Raw genomic sequence first — 13,698 nt, forward strand, 5'->3', positions numbered from 1 at the left:
GTTTGTTATCTCAAAATAGAAATAGGAAAAATTAATCTACCTGAAAGGTCACTAAGTCGGCAGTACGGAACAAAGAATCGTCGAATAAACCAAAATGATATGAGTTGAATTTCACCATCGCTTTCATATTTTAAATGTTAATTAAACTTTTGCTGAATTTCCCGCAATAAATAAATATAATATAATGGCATCGACATGTATGGTCGTTGACCTGTCACAAAAATTTGCCACCTTTTTGACAGTGAAAGCATTGATAAAACTGTTTGAAAAGCCAATTGGCCCCTACCCTTTAAATGCTACGGATGAATACGAGACAAATGAATAGTCATATCCCTCCTTTTTTCATTATTTCTTGAGGGAACCTTTTCCCAGTTTTCATTGATTGATTATACAAGAATACGTTATTCTCGTTTGTCAAAAATAAAAGACTCGTGCTTGTTATTTTCTTGAATATTCAGTCGCAAAAAATTACTAACGATCCTAATTTGAGACGTGTGGATCCTTAAAAATATTGATAGCTTTTTGTCCAATCGATTTCAAATCATGTAAGAAACACGCCCACAAACATCGTTTCAGTTTTCGTTTTTGTTTTAGTTTTGTTAATCATGTCAAAAATTGCTACGTCTTATTGTTAAGTGAAACTAAAAATAAAAAAAGAGACATAGCAATTTTTGACATGATTAATAAAACAAAACGAATACATGCTCACAAAAACTCAAAAAGAATATGATAATAAGAATAGACATATTTAGTTTATTTGAGACTGGAAACAAACAAGAAACATTATGAAGCTAAAAATTAGGGAATCTGTTCTTTCTGGATGTGTATTCGGGGTGGTGCTGTATTCTCATATTCGATTTTTGGATGACTCGAATGGGTTTTTTCACTAATTTTATTGATTGACAGAAAGAGAATAAGGAGGATCTGATTAAACGTCTTTTTTTTTATGGATTGTTATGGAACTGTACAGAAGATAGTGGAAACTGAAAAATAATCACATCAGGCCATTACAAGTTCAAAAGTACATACAACAACGAAATGAAGATGGGAGGATACAAATTATACAAAGGAAAAAGAAAAATAAAAATTTCTATCTACCTGAAATTAGATGATCTAAACCTTGGTTTTCATAGAAGGATCCAATGTCCCATTCCTCGGTTGAAGATGATAGCGTCATCAGCGCAACAACAATCGACCTCATTGTCGGTCTTAGTTGAGGATTTTCGTGTGTGCAAGCTTTGGCAAGATGGGCTACCTGTAAAAGTTTGCTCTTTTTACAAACTACGAAAACTCATATCACCGTTGGTTTTTTTGTTGTGCAACAATTAAATGTACCTTTGAGACAGATTCAATGGGATAGTCACCACCAAGCATCGGATCAACGAGTTCTCGTAGAGAATCTGTTTGATTCGACTGGTTTAAGGCAGCCTCAAACTGTAAACCAGTAATTTAACATGTTCTTAGGACTGTTTTATGAAGGTGTTTGAGTAGGTTGTAATTGATAAAGTAAATAATGAGAAAGCAATACCAGAGAAACAAGGCCTTTTGACTCTGAGATGATTTCATTTGTCTTCACTATTGCTTCTTTTGCGGATATTAGCTCGAGAAGAACGACACCAAAAGCATACACATCTATCTTTGGAGAAACATCACCATACTGTGCATACCTTCATATTGAAAAATCCAAGTTAAAAGAGAGCATTTTGTTTCTGTTGAAGGGTTATACAAAGTAAGTTCAAAATGGAAAGGATACTAATTAGTGGATTACAATGAAGACGGAATGCAAAAGAATCTTACTCGGGAGGCATGTATCCAAAAGTTCCGACAAGACGCGTTTGCAAAGAAGCACTTCCCACTTCAGTAAGTTTAGCGAGGCCAAAATCAGCAACCTAGAGATCATAATTTTATATAAAATATTAATAAAGTCGCAGTTTTTTTTTTTTTTTTTTTTTTTTTTATGTTCAAGATATGGCTAATGCATGATGCGTCTAGTGAATTACCTTAGCACGGAAATTTTTGTCAATCAAAATATTTGCAGATTTAATGTCACGATGAATGTAGACGGGAACCGTATGCTCATGGATGTATTCAAGTCCTCTAGCAGAATCAAGAGCAATTTGCACCCTGGTAGACCAGGGTAATGGTTCCATTTCTGAAATAAAAACAAAGAAGCTATCAACATATTGAATGTCAGCCAAGAGAATTAGTATAAAGTTAACATGTCCTTTTTTTTACCTTTTGTACGCAAATGTTGACTAAGGTTACCATTGTCAATGTACTCGTAAACTAGAAACAAGGAACCTTCAACACAATATCCTATCAAACGCACCTGCGTTTAGTCAAACACGTGTATAATTTAAATCGACAAGGAACAAGAATATATCACTTATAGAAAGGAAAAATGATTAAATAACTATTAAACGCTGAATTGTTACAACTTACAAGTAAAAAATGCAGTATAAAAGCATGATCCACTAGAACTATCAGGCGTGTCATTTCACAATAACTTATAAATGAAACAAGCCACCAAATGTAACTTATAGAAAAAGCTCTTCTTTCCCCTTTCTCTACCCCTTTTCCCAACAAACCCCAAAAACTAACAAATATAGCAAAAAGAAAAAAAAGAAACTCTATTGACATAAAAACTAAATAGTTCAACAATCCTAAATCACATTTATGGTGTCATTTTCAAGATCTCATCATCAGCCACGAAGAAGCAATGTCAGGGATGTCAAAAATTGTTCTTGTGACCCTATATGCATGGGATGGTGCTTCATCTTGAAAGTTAAATCAGACTTGCTACTCTCAAGCAGCATACAGACATGGCTATTATGATTCTCAAAAGATGTACACAACTAAATAGCTTATGAAAACTTAAACAGGAAAGGAGCGTTATTACGAAAATCTTACCAAGTTCACATGATGAACGTGTGTTAAAACATTCAACTCAGCCAGGAACTCCTTGGATGCCTGCATATCCATCTTCTTGATTGCAGCTTTCTACATTTATAAGAGTCAAGAGACAAAGGATATGAGGGACTACTAAGGAAAAGAAAGAAAGCTTTGATAGCTAAGTTATATTAAATGTTTGGAAGAGTATTTTGTTTCCATAATTTTCAGAAAAGGTATTAAGTGGTAGGTGAAGGATTGAATAGATGAAATATAACAAATATTAGGAAAACAATAAACAAGCAATTCAAATATATGGCCCTAATTTGTTTGTTCTTGTCCAGCAAACTGAATGTTTTGATAACATAATTGTTTACAACCTTCCTTTCTTTTGAAGCAATTGTTTAAAACCATTTTTTGTCCTGGGCAAAGTACATTAATATTTTTGAGACTTTTCTATGCTGCATCAATCAAATGATTTCCACCAACGAAAACCATAAAATAGTAAATGCAATACACGTGTTGCTAAGGATAATTTAAAAGGCGAATGATATAGGAACAAACCTCGCCTCTTAATTCTCCATAATAAACAGATCCAAAGCCACCTTGGCCTATTTTGCAAGACAAGTCAAAATAATTGGTAGCAATGGCCAGTTCTTCAAAAGAGAACTCCACTGATTTATCCACGGTGATACCCTTCTGTTTTGGAGAACCACTAGTGACAAGTTTTGAAGCATTCTCCACTACACAAGGACCGAAATCCATGCAAAAAAAAATATGTAAGAATGAAATGCTTGTTCTAATAATGAAACTGATTCTGTTACACATCACACAAGCTACTGGTAAAGTAACAGCATCAGGTAATGTGAACCCGTGACATTTTCATGCTCTGAAAAGAGGAGCTTTTCACGATATTTTTAAATACATAAACAAGATGGCTTCTTTAGCCAAGAAGTTGGATTTGAAGTCCAAATATGGAAGATTGAGTATATTGAGTACTCATTGGATGGGGAAACAATTAACAATGTTAAAATCAACATAAATGATTACCATGTCCATTTTGGTTGTCACGGACAAATGATTCTTCCATCACCTTTTTTCTTCTGTAGAAGAAAACATAGATGCACACTGCCAAAAAGGTTGCCCCAACAACTGCTGCAACCGATATGCCAGCGATGGCTGCACCCGAGATTCCTGCTAAAATAGCATTCCAGTTAGACCATGAGAGAATGAAGATTATTAAGCGTATAACGTTGCGTCAAGGGTAGCGAAGGTCGAACCACTTGAACTGCAGAAAGAAGAAACAATTGACATCAGATAAAATTGCTAGATATTTGAAACTGAAGTAAAGTGGTGCTAGTTTGAATCGGATACCTTGGCTTGAATGGTGGATAAGTTCCATTCTGATCTGCACGGAACAAGAAGTTAGCACATCTATATAGGACGCTACTTAAATGTTTGACAAGTTAGCCAGCAAATTAATTAAATTTTTTTTACCAATAATGTTAAAAAATCATGACGCTTCTTTCTGCTTCAAAGATACACAAAGAAAAACTAACTACATCTATTAGTACACCAAGAACATCAAACGCTTCTTTCTGCTTCAAAGATAAAGTGATAAACAAAGAAAAACCAACTGCATCTATTAGTTCACCAAGAACATCAAAGCAATGACTAAATAAAGCATCTAAAGACACTTGCAACAATACCCCCCACCCCCCAAATCTCCAAAAAAAAAAGTGTTGGCTACTTCCGATCTCATAAAACATGCCGCAAACTAACTGCATTTCGCAAATTTAAACAACCACAACTCTTTCTAGGAAGTAAATACTTTGTGGAAACTGATAGGAATATAGATATTAGAATAATATAAAAACTTCTTCAATTTGAATAATCAATTGTAATGAGACTTTGAAAAAATGTGTTAAAGTTATACACTAGTAGAAATATACATCCACAAGAATGCTACCATAATTTGGATTAAAATCACCATATCTATATATAATGCAAAAATATATTCGGATAAATGTGGTAGGAAATTTTCTTACAACCACGTTAAAATAAAATACATAACAAAGTTCATTCTTAGTACTCTGTATTTTCTCACATCAAGGCCTCCTTTCTCCAGTTCTCTGAAGCTTGAATTGGCTAACTCTATGGATAGCGTCCATCAAAAACAATCAAGAAAAGGAAATCATATATGTGCTGTAGTAATGCTTAACATTACATAAGACATTTAACTCAATGACCATTTCCAGGAACGAAAATCAAACCACTCCCACTTCTGAAATCCACACCAGGATCATAATCTTGCAACAGCCTTTCAGGAAGGCAAAACTCATTAGACAAAGCAGACAAATTCTCACCGATACGTTATAAATCGACCATATTCTTTCGAAATACCTATTTCCTCACGAACAATTTACCGCGATATTCAACCTCACACCAATGAGGACATTTTCGGGTGGATAAATATTAGACCTTTCAACCATTTCAAAGGTTGAACAATAAAGTTCTGCTACCCCAGAGTAAGAATCACCAGAGACAGTCTGATACGACAAACTGACGACCCATAAATTCACGATTTACGCAGCCACGAGTGAAGAGCACATTTAATCGGCTTCAAAATTCAAGAAAAACTGATTTGTTTGCAAACAACGACGATATGAATTTGCATCTCCATTTTTCTGTGCTCCACCTCCCACCGACTACTTCATCATGATGGTCGCTCACATTTTAATGAAAATTCACGTCATCCAAAAGCTAGAATCTCGCCTGATCAAATTGTTGGAAAAAAACCCTCTCCAAAGCAATTCATGCGAGGATAGGACGTTGGAAAATCTCTAGAAAGTTTGTTTTACGAAATTTCGGAAAAATCAACAGGGTTATAATTGCTTTATTTTCCATCAGATAAAGATGAATGCAGGAAGAAAGGTAGTTCGAAGATATTTGTCTACAATTAAAAAAAAAAAAACAAACAAACAGACAGGATCTCACTAATTTTTAAAAAATAATATTTTTAGTATCAAAAATAATATTTGTTTATGATGATCCAAATAAGAGATCCATCTCATAAAATACGATCTGATCGTCTCACACAAATTTTTAGAGTGAGAGGTACTCTGACTGTAATTTAGTTGTGTATTACCTTTAGGCAACGTTTGGTTGGGCGGATTAGGTGTGATAGATTATTTTATCACACTTAATCCTGCGTTTGGTACGATTCTTAGTAAACCAGCTCAATCCTTCCTATGAGTGATTAGGTGGGGTATTACGTGTGATAAAATAAAACCTCCTTCCTCCGTAGGATTATTAATCTCTCCTCTATCCCTACCCACTTTCCAATTTTACCCTTCTTCTTTCACCGCTATTGAACCACCTCGGTTGTCGGACCGCCGCTGACGCCCTCGCCGGATCGCCGCCGCCGCCGCCGGACCGCCGACTGACCGTCGTCGTCGGACCGACGCCGTCGCCGCCACGTCGGCTGCCGGACCGCCGCGCCGGAGTGAAAGAAGAAAAAAAAGAAGAAGGGCAATTTTATCTTTTTATCAAAAATTTCAAAATTATCACACTTAAAAATCTAACCAAACATACTAACATATATTACATATATGACAATCATTTTCTTATCATTTACATACTAATCATTAGTTTATTTTATTATGCAATCAAATGCAGCCTTAGTCCATTATTAGAATATATTTATTTGTTTTATTATATTATTTATCATGGATCGTGATTCATGGGTTTGTATTATTTGATCTAACATTGTTGGGAAAAAAATATTAATTAATAAGTCTCCAGATACTCGAACAATGTTACAATATGCATACATATATTATTTCTACTATTTTAAAAATTGAATTTGTAAATTAATCAAAATATAATATTTGAAAACAGCGTGACAAATTAATTCTTATATTTAAAAAATATTATAATGAAAAATACTTATTTTTTAAAATAAAATTGATCATATGGTATTCATTAACATTATGTTAAGATTGGAACTTGGACCTAACTCAACCCCAAAAGTAGCTCAAAGGGGGAGGATTGTCTAAGCCCATATATACAACTTCCAGGTTAATTATCCAACCGATGTGGGACATTTAACACACCCCTCTCACGCACAGGAATAAACATCTGGAACGTGGAGTTTACAAATGACCCAATTATGGACAGAACGGGTGACCTAATTATAGACAGACCAACACATAACGGTGGAACCTGACTCTGATATCATGTTAGAATATGTATACACGGAAGCCATGGAAGAACTTCAACCTCCAGAAGTTATCAGAATGAATTATTCATTGAAGAAAAAATATCTCGAATGTTTTTACGGAGAGTCCAACTAATATTTATACATGATGTATTTGACACTCTAACTAACTTGACAGCTGGTGACAGTTATCAACCAACCACCAATGTATTTAACACACCTCCTCAAGTTTGTAAGATGTTCAACATGTCAAGCTTGGATAAGAGATGATGATGTTGATCTGAACACAGGGCCTTGGTGAATATGTCGGCCTGCTGCTGTCGAGTATGGACATGAGAAGTGGTAAGTATATGAGAACGAATTTTTTTACGCACGAAATGGCAATCTATTTCAATGTGCTTCGTGCGTTCATGATATAGCGGATTTGATACAATGTGAATAGCCACCTGGTTGTCACAAAAGAGAGGAGTGGGCGAATTAAAAATCAGTCCCATGTCTGCTAAGACTTCGAATCCAAGTGATTCGCATGTTGTGGTAGCCATGGAGCGATATTCATCCTAGGCGAAGGAGCGAGAAACAATGTTTTAATTTCTTGTTTTCCAAGAGACCACGGAAGAGCCAAGCTTGATCACATATCCAGTTAAGGAATTCCGACTCATTGGACAAGAACCCCAATCAGAGTCAGAGTAAGCAGAAAGTTGCAAATCACTGGAGGCAGACAAGAAAATGCCCAAAGCTGGACTACCCTTGAGATAACCAAGAACTCGAAGAGCTGCATTCATATGTGATTGCTTTGGAGTTTGCATGCATTGACTAAGAGATTGAACCGAGAAACATATGTCTGGACGTGTAATCGTGAGATAAATCAGTCGTCCGACTAAACGTTGATAGGAAGTAGGATCAGGCAACAGAGGGTCAGAACCAACAGTCTTGGTGATCTGATCATATTGAAGAGTAGTGAGTTTTAAGTGTTTTTCCATAGGAGTATTATGTGGCTTGCAGCCAGTCATTCCTGTATCGGATAGCAATTCCAGCACATATTTACGCTGATTCAAACAAATACCAGCCTTGGATCTGGCAACCTCGTTCCCCAAGAAGTATTTTAAAGGGCCGAGATCCTTAATGTCAAGATGTGCATGCAAATATTCTTGTAGAGCAGTGATTGCAAGAGGGTCATCACCCATGATGACAATGTTATCAACATAAAGAAGAAGTAATGTGATTGAACTACCTTGTCTCTTGTAAAATAAAGAGTGATCATGAAGAGACTGTAAGTAACCAGCATGCTGCATAATGTGACAGAATTTTAAATTCCATTGGCGCGAGGCCTGCTTCAAGCCATATAAGGATTTAAGAAGTTTGCAAGCATGATTAGGCTGTTGTCTTTCGAACACTTGAGGAATAGACATGTAGATCTCCTCATGTAAATCACCTTGGAGGAAGGCGCTGGTGACATCCATTTGGTGTAAGGACCAATTCCTTGCTGCAGCCACAGCTAAGACACATCGAACGGTAACTATCTTCGCAATCGGTGAGAATATGTCAAGATAGTCAATGCCATATTGTTGGGTGTACCCTTTTTCTACAAGACGGGCTTTGAATCTGTCAATGCTGCCATCGGCCTTGTGTTTGATTTTGTATACTCATTTGCAACCTATGGTCTTTTTTCCTGGAGGCAGAGGAACAATTACCCAAGTGTGGTTAGCTTCAAGAGCAGAAATCTCAGCTTCCATGGCTGCACGCCATTCAGGGTCAGAGGCTGCGGCAGAGTAACTAGTGGGTGATGTTGCTTGAGAGATACAAGCCAAGAAGGACCGGTGTGAAGATGATATATGGTTGTAAGATACATTATACGGCCTTTATATATACGTATTGTATATAATCATTAATATAAATAAAAATTAAATTATACAAAGAGAAAACATTTTATTACGGCATCGTAGTTTTATGCCTACATTTGTCGATTCAAGGACGGGGGAAGATAACGATTAGAAAATAAATTTAAGTTTCTCATGCTTCGTTAACTTCCAAGTTTATTACATAATAATTTACGTGAGATCGTAAAATCATCTTATTGAATAATTTTATAAGACATATTTCTAACTCAACTAAACTCATAAAAAATAAATATTTATTGATTTGATCGACATATCTCACGAACATACATATAAAACCGTTTCACAATGTACATATTCTTGCTATTATATGACAACTTACAAGTTATGCCCTCATGTCTCATTAACTTCCACGAAGATGAGACCAGTGTTTTTATAACCGGACCGTTAATCGAACCGGTCAAGCCTTAAAAAATGGTTCAACCGGTTCAACCGGTTCGACCGGACGGTCGAACCGGATCAATAAAATTAATATTTTATTTATTTTATATAATAAATAAAATAGTAAAATATTGATTATTTATGTTTTTATAGTTTTTATTTAATTTTTAAGATGAAAATTACAATAAATATCAAAATAAAAATCATTTTTCAAATTCAAAAATCCAAATTACACATAACATGTAACCAAATAGGGATGACCAAGTTTAAGTGCCCAATTAAACATCAAGATTAATTATAAAAAAAAGTAGCAAACATCAAAAACCGTCGCTATTTAGCGACGGTTTTAAACAAACCGTCGCTAAATTGCGACGGTTATTCTATAACCGTCGCTATATAGCGACGGTTTTTGAAATAACCGTCGCCGATCTCTGGGCAATTTTTTAATAATTTCACAGACCCGGCCGGTTCCTGAAGACCGGCCGGTTTCCGGTTTTTCCGGTTGAACCGGGTTTTAACCGGTTTTTTCCGGTTAAACCTGTTTTCCGGGTTTTTATTTATGTCCGGACCGGTCTGGAGGCCGGTTCACGGTTGAACCGGTCCAACCGGCCGGTCCGGTCCGGTTTTGAAAACATTGGATGAGACTAACCTAGTGACGTTGGGCAAGTAATTCCGAATTAGCAAAGTCGTTATCGGTAGTGACGAACACTGAGTGAGATGCTACGCGAATTCGTTTACTATTATTATCGACTCAAACATGTTGAATCACGCATAACTTTATATATAATATAAAACTTTGAGTGAGTCTTATGTAAGACCGTCTCACGAATCCTAATTTGTGAGACGGTTCAACTATACTCATATTCACAATAAATAACAGTACTCTTAGCATAAAAAAATAATACTTTTTCATGGATGACCTAAATAAGAGATCCGTCTCACAAATACGATCCGTGAGACCGTCTCACACAAGTTTTTGCATAAAACTTTTGCACTAATTGCTTGCATACTATTAAATATAAATATTTATTTATATTAATAAATTTTTATGTGAAATATTTTGTGATTAAGTTAATTTTTAGAGTTGATATTGAGGTTTTATTGTATTGTATTATTTCATTCAAAAAAAATAATGATATTGTGATAAAAGAGTATTTTAGGGAAAAAATTTGGGTGTCATGAAAGAGTATAAAATGTTCTTGTTTTATATATAGTATAGATGAAAAAATTTAGACAACAATAACAGTCGGATCTTGCTTTAAATAAGTTGAACTCAACTATGACGAATATTATAAAAACTAGATTGAAACAATTGAATGATGTACTAATGTTATAACAATAAACATAAAAACTCATATAAAACCGTTTCACGACTCAATTTTATGATAAATATGTTCAACCTCATTCGATCGATGAAAAATATATTTTTTATGCAAAAAGTATTACTTTTCAGTAAATATGGACCGAGTCAACCCGTCTCACGAATATATATGTCGATGAGACCATCTCACAAAAGACTTACTTTTACATAAATTTCAAACCATCGATAGTGTTGGTCGTAATTAAATTAAAAAATATGGATTGATCTATTGAGCAATATAACAAAAAAAATCAGTTTCTTTATACTTTTTCAAATAATATAAGTTTCTTATCATATTTGTAAGATCGAACGTTTGTTGTTTTACTAAAAGCTATAGCTGATCGTAATTGATGATATGGTAAAAATCCTATCATATCATTAATTATATTTTAGAGATATTACAAAATATTGTATGGGTATACACAAATCTAGTTACCATATATTACAAAATTTCATATCATCTAAGACTCTACACCTATAAATAAAGGGCTTCTAAACCCTAATCAGGGTACGCTTTCATGTACAATTATTTAAATTAGTCTTATATTTTTCTCTCAAACACGATACTGACTTGAGCGTCGGAGTAACTTCACCTTCTGGCGGAGTCATCTCACCCATTTTCTTTGATACCCAATTATATTTTTGGAGCGGTTTGATTCGGTTTATTGAAGAAATTGGTGCGTGATCATAGATTCAAGGTATTTTTATGGATGCACATTTTTTGAGCGCATCAATAATGTTGCAACTCAAATATTTTAAATTGTATATCATCACAATAATACATTTCGATTGCTCTAACAAGCAGAGATAATTGACATAAAAATTGCAATCAATAATCTCATTCTCTATAATTGCACTTCTTGCAATTAATAGAAATCAAATGTGTAATCTTGACACTGATATCAATTGTAAGGTCAATCGCTTACTATTTTATCAAAAGCTTTAGCTAGTGGTAATTATGTAACTCAAATCTTTTAATCCGTACAACGGAAGGATGTAAACGAACCAAACCGTTTGTGAGCTATTCGAAGTTAAATTCGATAAAAGCTCGTTTAATAATGCTCGTTAAGATAAACAACCCAAACTCAAGCTTTAAAGTATTCGGCTCGTTAGCTCGTGAACATGTTCGTTGGTAAGTTCATGAGTAATCTTTTAGATGAAAAATAATAGTTTTGATATTTGATTTATTTATTTTGCATATTATTTATGAAATATATAGAAAAATATATTAAATTTATTTATTATAATAAATTTATAAATTTTAATAAGAATAATATATTTTTCTTTAAATATATAATTTACTTTTTAATTAATTTAATAAAAATTTAAATATATAATTCATATTTATTAAGCTTGTTTAGGCTCGATAAAAGCTTGAATAAGCTCGTGAGCCATGTATATATTCGTTAAATAAAGCTCGAGCTCGGCTCGATTATAAACAAACCAAGCTCAAACATCCAAGAGTTCGGCTCGGTTTGATTCGATTATATCCCTAAGCGACACACATGACACGTTTCGATTGCTATAACAAACAGAGACAATTATTGCATTCCGATCATATTTACCATAAATTTTAAATGAATGCATATACCCTCTATGCATTTCAGAAACTAAAGTATCAATCTACAAAATTATGTAAAAAATAAATAAATAAATCAAAATCCAGTAGAAATACGTACCTTTGGCGGGCAAGAAAACTATCCCTGCTCCAGCCCCGAAATCGGATCCCGGGTTGTACTCTCGCAGCAAGTATGCCGGAAGACCCGACTCATTTGCGAGAGACTCCAAGCTCTCACCCGGACGAAGAGCATACGTCGCAAACAGCCCATAATCTCTTGACACGCGTCGATCGCCACACGAGCAGTTCACCGTGACGTTGATCGGGTAATAATCGGGCAGATTTGTCGGGTCGTACACGTTGACCCGCTGAATCCAGTAAGCGGTCGTCAGATTAGAAAATGCCGAGCCGGCGATCTTCACGTACGTGTCTCCCACCTGAGTCGTGTATTCAAAAGTGTGCCCCAAGAAATCGCCATTGAGGCAATCGCACGAGAACGGGACGTTGATTCTGGTACCGCTTACGATGTTATCCGGGCTGGGAACATGGGGATTGTAGCTCAGGATCTCTGGGATATTTCGACTGAATATGTTGCTGATATAAGTGAGATTCGAGCCTTCCCAAACGTAGTATGAAGCTACGGCGAGGTCGCAGCCCTTCCTGCACTTGGATTCACCATTAAGACATGCGAATACGAGACCGTAGAAGATGATCGATTGCAGGAAAATTGTGGTTTTAAGTGATGAAATGTTCATTTTGAGAGGAGAAGAAAGGATGAAGGATTGAATACGTTGTGAATCAATTGTGTAAATTAAGATTCCATGTGATAAGAGTAGTAGTTGTAGGCAAAATGCCATATTGTCTTCTTTTTAAATAAGCCGCCTTCCAGGTGAGTTGTGTGCATTGTCTGTTTGTGAGGAGCAATTGCACGAGTCGGGTCAACAAAAAATGTAGGTTGTTTCAATTTTTTTAATATTTTTTTTTTAAAAATTTTGAATCCATCAATTAAGCAATTTAATGTTGTTGGTCAAGTATTAAAAATTATCGCTACATACCGAGTCTCGATGATAGATGAATTGGTTGAGTGTGTGAAACTCGACACTAAGATCTTTAAGTTTGAATTCCGTAAAAATCTTTTCTGGTTGATGAGACTATACGTAGACTACATGTATACCTCAATATACATCCGAAACGTAGTGTTGTCATAAAAAAAACAGATATTTCTATAACCATATAACAATTCTTGAATATATTTCTGATTATTTATGTAATTTTTTTATTTTTGTAACAAGAGAGCTAATTATTTAAAGCAGGATATTTATGAACTTCAACTTGATCAATTTGAGTGAAGGATAGATCTTTTTTTCTTGAAACGCTTGATTCGAAAAATGAGCCG

The 13,698-nt window shown here is 34.9% G+C and overlaps 1 protein-coding gene across 1 annotated transcript; it reads right to left on the minus strand.

Moving 5' to 3' along the window:
- Positions 1-925: 925 nt before the first annotated feature.
- On the minus strand, positions 926-13,108 carry LOC140838826 (lysM domain receptor-like kinase 3). The gene is made up of 12 exons (XM_073205410.1): positions 12,424-13,108; positions 4,264-4,297; positions 4,170-4,177; positions 3,940-4,086; positions 3,454-3,632; positions 2,911-3,000; positions 2,236-2,329; positions 2,001-2,152; positions 1,798-1,889; positions 1,529-1,667; positions 1,336-1,434; positions 926-1,255 (listed from the first exon to the last, which is right to left on the minus strand). Exons 1-12 carry the CDS (start codon positions 13,055-13,057, stop codon positions 1,091-1,093), a joined length of 1,833 nt encoding a protein of 610 aa, XP_073061511.1. The 5' UTR covers positions 13,058-13,108; the 3' UTR covers positions 926-1,090.
- Positions 13,109-13,698: the final 590 nt, after the last annotated feature.

This window comes from Primulina eburnea, chromosome 8 (genome assembly GCF_022965805.1).
Source record: "Primulina eburnea isolate SZY01 chromosome 8, ASM2296580v1, whole genome shotgun sequence".
Classification (NCBI taxonomy): Eukaryota; Viridiplantae; Streptophyta; class Magnoliopsida; order Lamiales; family Gesneriaceae; genus Primulina; species Primulina eburnea.

Coding starts and splice junctions, on each gene's coding strand:
- LOC140838826 (XM_073205410.1), bottom strand. CDS start 13,057: ATGAACATTTCATCACTTAAAACCACAATTTTCCTGCAATCGATCATC. Junction 3,633..3,939: donor TGACAACCAAAATGGACATG/GTAATCATTTAT, acceptor GTCCTTGTGTAG/TGGAGAATGCTTCAAAACTT. Junction 1,435..1,528: donor CAAAAGGCCTTGTTTCTCTG/GTATTGCTTTCT, acceptor ACTGGTTTACAG/TTTGAGGCTGCCTTAAACCA.